General features: G+C 40.5%; 1 protein-coding gene across 1 annotated transcript in view; it reads right to left on the reverse strand.

Moving 5' to 3' along the window:
- Window positions 1-1,483: 1,483 nt before the first annotated feature.
- The window catches only part of Moxd1 (monooxygenase DBH like 1), an 82,978-nt gene continuing 70,972 nt past the window's right edge, over window positions 1,484-13,489 (reverse strand). The window contains exons 11-12 of the mRNA XM_076928031.1: window positions 3,831-3,999; window positions 1,484-2,774 (exon numbers count right to left, since the gene is read on the reverse strand). Coding sequence (XP_076784146.1) covers window positions 2,598-2,774; window positions 3,831-3,999 — 346 coding nt within the window. The 3' untranslated portion in view covers window positions 1,484-2,597. The remainder of the gene's footprint in view (window positions 2,775-3,830; window positions 4,000-13,489) is intronic.

Consider the following 13,489-nt stretch of genomic DNA (forward strand, 5'->3'; position numbering starts at 1 on the left):
GGAAGTAGCCAGATATCATGACGACCCTATTCCTGCTTCACTGTCACCTCTTTCTAATTTTTCTTTTTTAATTAAACCAAAACGGGGGAATGTTAGTATTCTGTCTAAACTCCACCTCCACAGTTACCTGGCAACAGCCAGGTATGCTCCTCCCCATAGTTACCTGGCAACAGCCAGGTAGGCCTGGTCCACTATAAAAGGGGCTGCTTGCCCCCTCCTCACTTACTCTCTTACCCTCTTACTCTCTTGCCTCTCTGTCCTCTTCCCACCTTCTCTTCCTCTCTCTCCACTTGGTCATGGCCGGCCTCTACTTCTCTTCTTCCTCTCTTCTTCTTCCATCTTCTTCCCCCCACCTTTGTCCTGTCTCCTGAATAAACCTCCACCCCCCACCCCACCCCCCAGAACCGTGTGGTTTGTAGTGGTCTGTTTGCTGCGGGCGGACATCTAGTAACAACTAACACACATCACATTTCTTTTTCTATTGTCTTGGTGTGAGATGTTAGAGATGCCTCATTTACACGTGGAACATCCTGGCTCATTGCCCTTATGTGACTGATGACCACAAATTTATGGATGGTTGTGGCAGCTACATGACAGGGGCCTAGTGCTAGGCTTCTTCTCATGGTCCACCACCCCACAACCTCAGCTAACTGCATCAGTATTCTCACTGCTAGGGTTCCTGAACCTGTTCAGAAAAGTGTGACTATCCAAAGTCCCCTCAACCATGATGAATTCTGAATTTCACGTCTCCCTCACATTGAGGATCAAGACAGAGGTCATTTCACTTGCTTGAATTCCATTCTTCCTCATGTGTCAGGCTTCTGTGCCAGACAATCTTAGGAAGCAGCTAATGTTGACAAAGGCAGCATCACAAAGACCATGAAAAAGAAGCATGGGAAATTTGAGAGGGTCTACTTAGCATCTGATCAAACAATTTAGGATATAGTAAGTACTGCATAGTATTCTCACTACATAATTTCTCCTAATCCCATCATACACGTGATTCCTTGAATTCATATGTAGTCACAAGATACTCTAGAAGAACATAGTTTCAGCTTTGTGCCCAGCAATGCCAGTGGAAAACAGTCTCCTGGGCTGGCTCCTCACATGCAAGCCTCTGAAGCAATTCATTCTATTATGCTATTGAATCATTTCCAATCAAAATCATTTGGTTTTGATACCTCCGACCCCGGAAATTCTGAAGTAGAAATAAACATGAAATTTCAAATAGGGGTATCTAAGGTGACATATTTCTCAGGCAAATATTCAAATGAAAAAATATATAGAAAAGAATCATAGAATTTGATATAAATCATCCACACAAATAATAAATAAATAAATAAAATTAGCCACAAAAATATATCAATATTTCCTCAAATGCAAAAATTCTTTGAATCAAGAAGTAAAGACTCTAAGACATATATTTATTTAAGTGACAATATAGTTTGTGTTTGTAAGACAGAAAGGGCTTAAAGTAGAAAAATAATGTTTCTCATTATTTATGATTTTATTGACAACAGTACACAATAAGTTGATCCTCTCATGAATCACATAAGATATTATACAAAACCTTTAATTCCATTAAGCTTATTAATATGATCCAAACATTCAGCTTGAATGGATGAAGATAGGACATAAAACAAGATTTAAGCAGATAATACAAAGAGAACCAAAAGATAAGATCTTCAGTTGGTGGCAATTTTATATTGGAAGTCAGCTTATTAACTAATATAAAAATAAGTCTATTATAGGAAATGTGACTCAGATTGACCCAGAAGGTAACACTCAGTGTCGAGGGACCTTACAGACCCCATGGCCTCCTGCATGCCCACACTGTCCACTCTTCTTTGTAATCTCACCCCATCTAGAACCCTCCACAGCAGCTCTCCGTTGTTTTCCTCAGTCAGCAATCAGCCGCCATCATCTCTACACTTATCAAAATAAAATCTCCTTAAGACAGTTGCAGAGCTTAAGAAAAAAAAAAAAAAAATTCAGCTGGGCAGTGCCAGAGAGACTGGGAAATATTTTGATGTGGGCTTGGGCATCACACTGACTTGGCCGGGCAAGGAAACAAAAGATGCAGAGATAAACACTGAGGTCAGAGGTCTGGGAGTAAAGTCGGAGAAACATGGGGACTGGGACAAGTTGGAGAGAGGGCTGTGCTCACCCTGGCAAGTTACAGCAAAAGGGAAGACAAGCAAAGAGGAGGAGCGGAGAGTAACTCCTCCCCGCTAATGCTGCTAAGGTAACCGTGTTTGTGAGAAGGGTAGCGAGTGTCAAGTTGAACAATGAGAGTTGAAATCACATGGAATGTTGAAACATTAAAGATACTTTTCTTTCCACTTGATGTGCTGAACCTGCAAAGTGGTTAAATCAAGTCCACTTTATTCTATTAATCATACTCACAGAACAACGACTTTTAAGAAACCCAGAAAACCGCAGTGGCATCGCTCAAGTAGCCTGGGAAGGAGCCTGTGTGAGGGATTAAAGGCTCCAGGCTCTCGCTCCCACCCTTCTCTTCAGGCCTACCATGAGCACACCTTTAACCTGACTTTAAAAGACAGTCTCATATTCCAACTATAGTATAACATAAGCAGTCACACGCCCTGAGTGCTTAGCACGCTTCCAAGAAGCAGAGAGCAGGTGAGCAAGCCCAGAGAGAAAACGGCGCGCAGAGGCGAGGAAGCCGAAGCAGAAGCCAACGTCCTGCACACCTTCTCTTCCGCTTTATAAGGCCTTTTGATGTCAGGAGGTAATGCCGTCATCCCTTGAATCTGAAAAAGAAGAAGGACATTCTTGTGAGCAGATGTTTAAGAGCAGGGCTGTGGCCTAGCCCACTTCTGAATGAGAAGGGGCCCCAACCCTCCTGTATTTGAATACTTGGTCCCCAGTTGGTAAAACTGTTGGGAAAGGATTAAAAGGTGTGGCTTTTTTTTCTTCTCTCTCTCTCTGTCTGTCTCTGTCTCTGTCTCTGTCTCTCTCTCTCTCTCTCTCTCTCTCTCTCTCTCTCTCTCTCTCTCTCTCTCTCTCTCTCTGCTTCCCACTCCTACTTAGGTAAGAAAGTAATCTCCCAGCTACAGCTCCAGCACGATGCTGCCTGGTTCCTCACCATAATAGAGAGTAACCCTCTGAAACTGTAAGCCCTGAATAAACTCTTCTGTATTCGTGGTTCTTAACCTTTCTAATTCTGAGACAATAAACAATAAACAAATAAATAATAATAAATAAATAAATAATAAATAATAAACAATTCCTCATGTTGTGGTGACCCCCAACCATAAAATTATTTCATTGCTACTGCATAACTAGTTTTGCTACTGTTGTGAATCATGATATAAATGCATGCAGAATAGCCAAAGGGATTGTGGCCGGCAGGTTGAGAACAATTGTTCTCTAAGTGGCCGTAGTCACAGAATCTTAGCATAGCAAGATACCTGCCTAGTCACCTCCCCTTCTGCTGGAGATTGGGGGATGGGCTGTACTTGTTGAAGAAGCCAAGCATCAGAGGAGGCAGAAACTCTAGACCTGGCAGGAAGGGAGTGGCGCAAAAGGACCAAGCAGCCCTTGGAAAGACCCACAGGTAGGCCCCCATGGTATCTAAAGCTGCCCCATGCATTACCACTTCACAACCATATTTGTCTTTCTTCAAAGGGAATCAGAGGTTGACCATCACCTCAAATGACCGCTGGACAAATGACATAATCAAACATCAAAGGACATTCCAGACCACTGGTTTATAGATGAACGACTGAAACTTTTAGATTTTTCTCTTTGGAACTCAGGTAAACTGTGGCAACCAGGTTTTCAGAGGATGAGAAGAGTGGGCTTACCGACCACTCTGCGTTGTCTGTCTTGGAGCATCTCACATTCACGGGCAGACTAAGGACAAGCTTATTGAAGGACAGCCCTTCTTTTTTGGTCCATTTAAACTTGTTCATTGCATCCGTGAAAGAAAGGTTTCTGTACTGCTTAGGGCTTTTGATGATAAAAGGCCATGTCCTAGAATTAAATAATCACAATTATATTACATTTCCTGAAATTACTTTTATCATGTTAACATAGACTTCATGCATGTTCACTTTTCACATACAAAAATAGCCCCATATAAAACATTTAGGGACTCATTAGTTGTTAGGAGAAATCCACTCAGATAAAGTCATTCTTTTCTTCTTTTGGCACTTATTTATTTTATGTGTATGAGTGCTTTAGCTGCACGTGTGATATGAACCATGTGCATGCCTAGTGTCAAGAGAGGACAGTGTAGGTAGTTCAGATTCCCTAGAATTGGAGAGTTATGGGTGGTGTCAGCTGCCTTTTGGGTGCTGAGAAATGAACCTGGGTTCCCTCTTAACTGCTGAGCGATCTCTCTAGTGAATAAATAAGGGTGGCTTTAAAAAAATGATTCTTCTATAGACATAATTTGCGATTACTTGTTTTTATTATTTTAGGTGAAATCATATGTAATCTTTATATTTTTCAGTTTCACACATTGATCAAATTTTGTTACTTGGTGGTTTGTTTTGCATTCTTTTCTTCTTAGAGACGTTCTTTTTGTTCAAATTTTCTTTACTCTTGAAATTTCCATACACATATACAACAAAATACATAAATATCTATACATATATTCAATTTCACCCCTCCACCCTCACCCCTAACACACCCTCTCCCAAGTTCATGTGTTTTTCTTTCTTTTTTATAACCCACTAAATCCAGATAGTGTTGTACGTATGTAGATAGATGGACATCAGAACATGGGAATCCTGAAAGTGGTTTTTAACTTTAGGGCAGATTATTTTGTTTCAGAAAGCTTTCCCAGGGTTTGAGAATTCCAGTTAACATTATAACATAATTGGTAAGTATAAATGTCTAAACAGGATGTTGTTACTAATGATATAATAAAGAACAATCTAGGTTCTTGGAAGTTACTGTGTCGGGTATAAAGTTTAGAGTACCCAGTGGAGATACCTCAGCAGCAGGTGTCCTGCTTCGGCTGCTTGAGAGAACCAATACAAAAGATTTAGTTCTGAATCAATGGTTTAAAGCCTATAACCCCAGCATCCAGACAGAGGTGGATAAATAGTTCAAAGCTAACCTTCACTATGTAGTGAGTTCAAGACCAGCCTTGAGCCACATGTGACCCTGTGTCAAAAAAAAACTGTACTAAGATATTATACTTCACACCCAATATACTCTGCTTTTACGTGCACCCTTTAAAAAGGCAGATTGGTTTTAAATGCTGAAGAATGAAAAGATAACACGAAAGGATCTTAGCCGGCTTGAAAGGCTATTCAGGAGATCGCTTCCTTTCAATGTTGTATACTATTGACTTCTGGAAAAAGAAAGCATAACCATGCATTCAAAACTTTACCTTAACTAATCTACAGCTGTTACATGATATTGTCATGAGTGACCAGTAGGTGTCAGACTTGTGAAAGCCCCACAGGATGATTTGGTGATTGTCAGTAATCGGAGATATTCATCCCGGCTGCTGAATCCAAGGTCTAAACACTTGGTCCTGACATTCTGACCGTTTGTTGTCTAACCTGAGGCATACCGGGCAACACCATTTTAAATAAACTAGATCAGCAGCGTAGTGAATCTGAGGGGAGGGATTATAAAAGTAACATTTTCATATCAAATTTGAAAATTATTTTTCTCTATTCTAAGAAGTGAGAACATGAGGAAAGTGCATAGGATTCGAGCAGGGTTATATCCTTCAGCTTTCAGCCTCCTCCAAATAAAATCAAAATGTCTTTGTGGAGTCTTAAATGTGTTATCTCACACTGTCTTTAAAGTTGAGTTCGGTAACTTAGGAGCAATCTGCATCACACTACATTAAATATATCACACTTTCCTAAAACCTATGACACTTCCTCAGAAAATCGTGGTGACTTATGACCCAGAATTGCAGTAGAGCAAACCTTGACTGGAAAGAAGCCTATTAAATCTGCATATTCTGCTTTTAGATTTTGCTCCTAGTTTTTTTAATATTTAATATTTATTTAATTTTATTTATTACAAGATAATTTGATATTAAATATTATAATAAAATTTGCCTTCCTAGGGAGAAGATGTGTATGTTGCAAAAACCAAAACAAACCAAACAAACAAACAAACAAAAAAACTATGTATGTAAAAGGAAACACAGGAGGTGCAGGAAGGGCACTGGAAGTATCTGCCTGCAATCCCCTGAAAGACCACAAGGGGACGCCTGAACTTTTACTAAGGCATTTGATGTGATTGACGTAAAAGTGACTTTTGTGCAGCTTTGCTGGCCAAAGTGAACACTGAAAGCATTCCTCAGAGATGACTCTAGAATCTTGGATTCTATAATAAACCAGTAAATTAATATTTATGGAGACCTCACATTAAAATAAAAAGAGTGAAAGCTACACAAGTTGATAGGACAACTAGAGAGACGGGAGCAAACCCAATGGCTCCTGCATTGGTGCCGATGCTTGAGGACTGGGAATCTGAATATGCAGAACCCATCTCTCTCAACCACTTTGCCTCATGCTTTCCCTCCTTCTACGCCCAGTAATAAATATCCTTTTTGTCACCTCTAACCTTTCCAGATTCTCTAAGAGCACAACTCAAAGTCCTTCCTGCAGAACCGAGAGAGACGGAGAGAAACCTTGCAAAAGCAAATATACTAACTATTTGTTTGGAAAAATGCCTACACCTTCTAGCAGAAACATTCACCCTGAAAGTGACAAGTACTAGCTGCATTTGGTGGTGCTCCCCTTTTATCCCAGCACTTGGGAGCTGAGTTCGAGGCCAGACTGGTCTACATAGAAAACCAGGGCTACACAGAGAAGCCCTGTCTTGGAAACAAAAAACAAACAAACAAACAAAAAATGTGTACCCCTGCTGTTACTGAGGTAGAGCCGAGTTAGAAGAATGAAGAATCCTACAGAAATTAAAACAGTATATTTTGTCACACCCAACTAAGTGCTGGGTGTGTCTACCTAGACACACTTATAAATAAGTAGATGATACCAATAACCACTGTGGTTGATTTGAGCAAATTGTGTTAATATTACACTTTAAAACTGATGGATAATTTTCCTTTGTAACTTGAATTTAAACTCTGAGTTTCACTTTTCCTATAACACAGCAAGATTTACAGCAACACACAATGATATAATTTTTTCTGCAAAACATAAACAATTTTATTTGTTAAGTTCAATTCACTCAGGGAAGGATTTAAAATTTAGTGACTTTAGACATAGCTTTCCTCTGCCATATAGCCAAACCTGTATGAAGAAAATAACCTGTATGTGTACATTGTGAGACATCTTATCTGCCTGGAGCCACACTGCTCTTTTATAGGTCTTACTGCTGGAGTCATTCTTGGGAGCAGGAAGAGGTGTGGGAGGAGGAAGGGAATGGGTAATCCCAGCCAAGAGCAGCACGAGGTCCACACAGCTAAATGAATAGTGCCACAGATTGCCCTCCATAGCACAAATAAACATATGGCCAAATATTAGTAAAACAAACAAAATGTTCATTAATGGATTTTTTCACTCCTGGCCATGTGGAGCAACTGACACCAGCTTACTGTGGGGCTGGGGTGGGGTGGGGAAGCCAACACTCAGGAACAAAGCTGTACAGAATGTCTGGCTTAGGAGACTGGAAAACGGGCACGAGAAAACTCTGACCCAGAGGAAATGAAGACATGTCATATCTGAACGCTGTGTTCACTCCTTGGGTCACAATGCAGAAAGGAGAATTTCCAACAAGAAAATGGCCATCTCTAGGAATTCAAGAGACAAAAATTAGAGTTAAGGAGTCCGAGGCAACTCTTCCCAGTTCTGCAGGGGACCCTGCACACAGAGAGCTCTTTAAGCCTGTATTAGGGACAACCAAGTGCCTGCTTGAGTAATGAGCCAACTAGATTTAGGATGAAATCACATAGGGATGGACAGAGAGTATCTAGGGAAATATTTAAAAAAAAAAAAAATCAAAGAGCTCCCAGAGCTGGTACAACTAACTAGTCGGAGTAGAGGTCTTTGCTGATGACACAGGTAAGGTAGTCAGTGATCCAGCTCAGAGAGACAACTCATACACCTGTGAATGGGGAAGGCCTCAGAAGTCAAGCTGTGTACGTGGTCCTAAACATCCTTCCTTGAGTCACACTGACAATGATATTAAAGAGTTAGAGACAGTCTGGAATTACTGCCCACGTGAACAACTACATAAAGGTAAGAGCTTAATCTAAATACAATTTAGAGAAACACCGAGCTTGGGAAATGACAGAGAGACAGATTACAAAATTAGCACAAGAAGGTACTAAAACATAAAAGACAAGTATTATTTACAAAACAGGTGAAGAACATCTACACTAGAAACTGCAAAACAGAACTGAGGAAAGCGAGCAAGCACATCAGTGAGTGAAGGGCTCCACGTCACACTGCACAGCCCCTTCTGGTCTTGACTGTTTGCTCGCTTCTTTGTTTTTAACTTCTTGTCCAGGCTTGGAAACAGAGGGTGTTACGTTGCTAATTGGGGGTGTCGAGCTTTTATATGGTGGCTTACTTCCACATGCCCTGAGCTTTCTATAGCATATCCAAGTAGGGCTTGTAGGGTTTTGTTTGGTTATTTGTTGTAAGAAATTGACAGATTGTCTTAATCACCTATATGAAATTATAATGAACCTAGAGTATCAAATTACTTTGGGAAAAGGCAATGACAAACGGGACTTTATAGACTTTATTCTGCTCTATTTGAAACTATAATAATCAAATGTGGTACTAAGTACCATACATACACAGCCAGGAAACAGAGTCCCTTCCAGAGTCAACATATGATCTAATAACTGTGACAGAAATTCCAAATTTCATAATAGAAAGGTGCGTTTCAGGCCTCCAAGATGTCTTAGAATGCAGATGCCTGTCAGCAAGCCTGAAAACATAAATTCTATCTCTGGGTCTCTGGGGCTCACAAAGTGGATGGAAATAACTGACTCCTGCATGCTGTCCTACACACACACACACACACACACACACACACACACACACACACACATGCACACATACAAACACACATACTCAAAACCACACACATGCACACATATAAACACACACACACACACACACAAATAATGAAATGTACAAATAATAAAAAAATACCTTAAAGGCAGTTTCCTTTCACTAAATGGTCAAGCCAAAACTTAAGGGATTTTTGTAAGTCAGTTGGATGGTGTTTTGCTGGGGCAAACACGTGAAGAAACATTTTGTTAAAGTAGACACAGGTGTGAAAGGCTAAGGTGACTCGTGAGGGAATGCTTTGCCACTGAAGCAGACACAGGAGAGAGGATGTTCTGCTAAAGCAAGCATGTGAAAGGACATGTGATGAGAGAGTCTTTGCTAACAACACACATGTATTGCTATGCCTTATATTGTGTAGTTGAGCAGCATCTGTCAGGACTCCACAGAGAGAAACACGCCATAAAACTTCTGGTGGTGGGCTGAAGTTTATTGTTGCTTCCAAGGACTCGGGCTGATTGGACACACATGCTGAGGCAAGACCTGTGCTGAGCCAAGGCACATGAAGGACATGTGATATTTCAAGGGTATATATAGGCCTCCATGGAGTGGCAGCGACAGAGCTTGGCTTGCTGGTGCAGCTAGCCGTGCAATGCTTACGGGACTCCCTTCTTCATTGGTTTTTGCTTCCCTAAGAGAGGCACACTTGAGAACTTCTCCTGATGTTCCTCCAGGTCTCTCCTGCTGACTCAAGCCAAGGCTGAGGCCTGGCTGTCTCTGCTAGGTTGTGTCACCACTGTCGATAACCCAACTCTACTGAACTATATTGATAGTGTATCCATGAGGTGTTGGCAACCGGATTGAGCTGCTGCTGTCTGGTAACCCTATGAGCTGAATTGCTGACTTCCAGACAACACAGACAGGAGTTGCTCCAAAGAACCTTTCTAGACAGGTCCAATCCTCCACCTCATATCCTTTCTTTTCCACAACCTCTGGTGGGTGGTTTGTTACAAGGAAGGTTAAGCATTTAAGAACCATCATTTAAAAATAGGATTTGAAAAAAAATCAAGTTACAAAATGCTTCTTTGAAAACCAAAGAGCTTTGAATTTGCCTTGTACCACAAGAAAAATCTATCCAAAATGAATCATCTATCTAAATGTAAAAGTTAAACTATAAAGTTTCAGAAGGGGAGACGATGTACAGTTTACGAAGATTTCATGGAGGAGACAATCACAGTGAAACAAGGAAAATGGAGCTATAGATTGAGAGAAATTACCTATGGCTCAGTATCTAGCAGATGGATATAACGAGTGTTTATAATTCAATAAGAAAATAATTCAATTGAACAATATACAAAACACATATAAAAAGGTAAAAAGGACTCTCACAGGCAGACTCAAAAATGACTTCAGGGAACTTTCTTTCTTGCTGTACTGAAAATTAACTGTAGAATGCTCTGGGGTGCAACATGCCAAAGAAAAGACAGGCTGGCTGGCTGGAAAGGGGTACACTTGGTCCCAGTACCCTTTGATGTGGTGTGAATGTTTACAACGCACTGAAACTGTATTCCCACAGTGACAAGCATGTAGGAAGGTTATTCACCCTGGGCATATTACTCAGCAAGAAAAAGGTACTGACTGATACAATGACAAACAGGGACAAATTTCGGAGTCATTCATCATAAAGGACCCAGACACAAAAGCACACATGCCATACCTGTACTTGAATTAAAAAAATACAGAAAAGAACAAATATGGAATATAGAAGATATTCAGCTTCCCAAAATTTTATAAAGGAGGTGGGGTTGCCAAGCCTCTTTATGTTATTAGATAGCAGGGGTGTGACATTGATGACATTTTCATTTTCTTGGGGTTTTTTTGTTTGTTTGTTTGTTTGTTTTTGTTTTTCGAGACAGGGTTTCTCTGTATAGTCCTGGCTGTCCTGGAATTCACTCTGTAGACCAGGCTGGCCTCGAACTCAGAAATCCGCCTGCCTCTGCCTCCCAAGTGCTGGGATTAAAGGCGTGTGCCACCACCGCCCAGCTTGATGACATTTTCTAAGATTATATTTAAAATTGGCACACTTTGATTTTAAATTATGCCTCAAGCAATTGACATAAAAGATGAACACAGCAGCTGGGAGCAGGTCATCAGGAAGAAAACAAAACCAACTGCTCACAAAACCATGCTGCTCACATTCTCTTGTGAATGACTGGAAGGAACACAGCCGGATGCAGTCTCCCAGACAGGATGCAAGCTCCAGGGTGGCGAGAGACTGGACCACCCTGTCCAAAGCAGACACGTTCCTCCATGAAAGTGACTCAGCCCACCAGAGGTAAGGCGGCTTCCAACGGCACTAATGAAGCCAAGGCTGAAACAGTGCACACATTGAACGAGAAGGCATCCAGTCCCACTTCATAACCCTTTCCCCTCAAAGTATGAAAGTGTGCAGAAAATGAGTCATCTAATCCTCCAGCTGTGGCATGGCGAGAAGACAGGCTAGGTTCAAATACGTTTGATGAGGTTTTGGATAGGGCCCTCAGAATAAACAAGAGAAGAGATGGGAATCTTGAAACCACAAGGCTAAGGAAAATCATGGGGTACAACTTACACCCTACAGGAAAGGGAATGGGGAGATGGCTCAGTGGTTGAGAGTATCATTGCTCTTCCAGAGGACCCAAGCTCTACTCCCAAAATCCAAGTCTCACAGCACACAATTTCCTATTACTCAGCTCCAGGGGTATCTGATACCTCTGCCCTGTGTGACCATCTACGTTCATGAGCATGTAACCTTCCCCCGTACACATAATTAAAAATAATAAAAACCAAATCTTTAAAAAAAAAAAAAATACAGGAAACTGAGCTTAGAAGATATGAGGGAGCCGGGCAGTGGTGGCACACGCCTTTAATCCCAGCACCTGGGAGGCACAGGCAGGCGGATTTCTGAGTTCGAGGCCAGCCTGGTCTACAGAGTGAGTTCCAGGACAGCCAAGGCTATACAGAGAAACCCTGTCTCGAAAAACAAAAACAAAAACAAAAGAAGATATGAGGGACAAATAAAACTGAAGAGAGTTATAGAAATTGTTTGTTCTTTAAGTTTATTTAAAAAATATGAATTTAGTAGCGTGAAATTTAGTTTACGGATCAAAAATTCAAGTACAAGGTGATAAAGCAATAGAAGAATATGATAGGCAAACTATAGAGCAAAAGAAGAAAGACAAAATAAATTATTATAAATAAAGTGTGGAAGATGACTAATGAGAGGTGTTAGTGTTGAAAGAAATTACTTGAAGCCAAGCTTGGAGTTCACATTTATAATTCCATAACTTGGAAGGGTAAAGCAGGAAGATTCTTACGGGTTTGAGGTCAGTCTGGATTACAGAAAAACTCTGTGTCTCAGCTCCTGCCTTTGAGAAAGGAAGGGAGAAAGGAAGGGAGGGAGGGAAGAAGGAAGGAAGAAAATAAGAACAGAAAAATCTGGGGAAATTTTTAAATAGATTAGAAAAATATACATAAAAAACAACAAAATTTCTGTGGCTATTCCTACGGAAAGAATCTTTGATAGTCTTAGTTAGGGCCTTACTGCTATGAATAGGCACCAGGACCAAGGCAAGCCTTATAAAGGACAACATTTAATTGGGGCTGGCTTACAGGTTCAGAGGTTCAGTCCATTATCATCAAGGTAGGAGCATCCAGGCAGACATGGTGCAGGAGGAACTGAGAATTCTAGGTCTTTATCTGAAAGCTGTTAGCAGAATACTGGCTTCCAGGCAACTAGGATGAGGTTCTTAAAGGCCACACCCACAGTGACACACCTACTCCAACAAGACCACACCTACTTCAACAGGGCTATACCCTCTAATAGCCCACTCCCTGGGCTGAGCATATACAAACCGTCACATGAAAATATCCCTATTTGTCCAATAAAAAGAAAGCATAACCCTGAAATAATATACCCAGAAACAATGACGTCCAAATGAAAGACTGCCAGATGTGATGAAGGTTTCCTCAGTGAAGACCCTGGGAATACATTCTGAAAACTCAAGTTAAGGAAATCAAAAAAGAAAGCATAGAAAGATTAAGAATAATCACTGAGTTGGTTTAAATGTTATGTTAATTATTGTAGCAATGTTTGTTTTCATCATTAAATAAAAAATTAAACATCTTTAAAATACAAAACTTGTAAATTTTAGACAGTATGGGGAACGAGATAGTAGGAAGCATGTTATCACTTTTTATGTCGTAGAAGGGAAACCTGTGACAAAAATTCGTTGTGATACTTTAATGTCTCTAGGATTGCTTCAATCCCCTTTATCTAACAGAATCTCAGAGTTAGAAAAATAGCAAAACATATTTGAATCAACAAAATTCCGTTTTAATTCAGCTCCTTTGTTCAGCTAAACGGAAACAAAAATTATAATCAGTTAGCTTTTTGAGAAGTGCTCAAACTGTAACTTTAAAATTTAATCTACTGGCTTTTATATTAGCATCCATATGACAAA

This window comes from Arvicanthis niloticus, chromosome 30 (assembly GCF_011762505.2).
Source record: "Arvicanthis niloticus isolate mArvNil1 chromosome 30, mArvNil1.pat.X, whole genome shotgun sequence".
Taxonomy (NCBI): Eukaryota; Metazoa; Chordata; class Mammalia; order Rodentia; family Muridae; genus Arvicanthis; species Arvicanthis niloticus.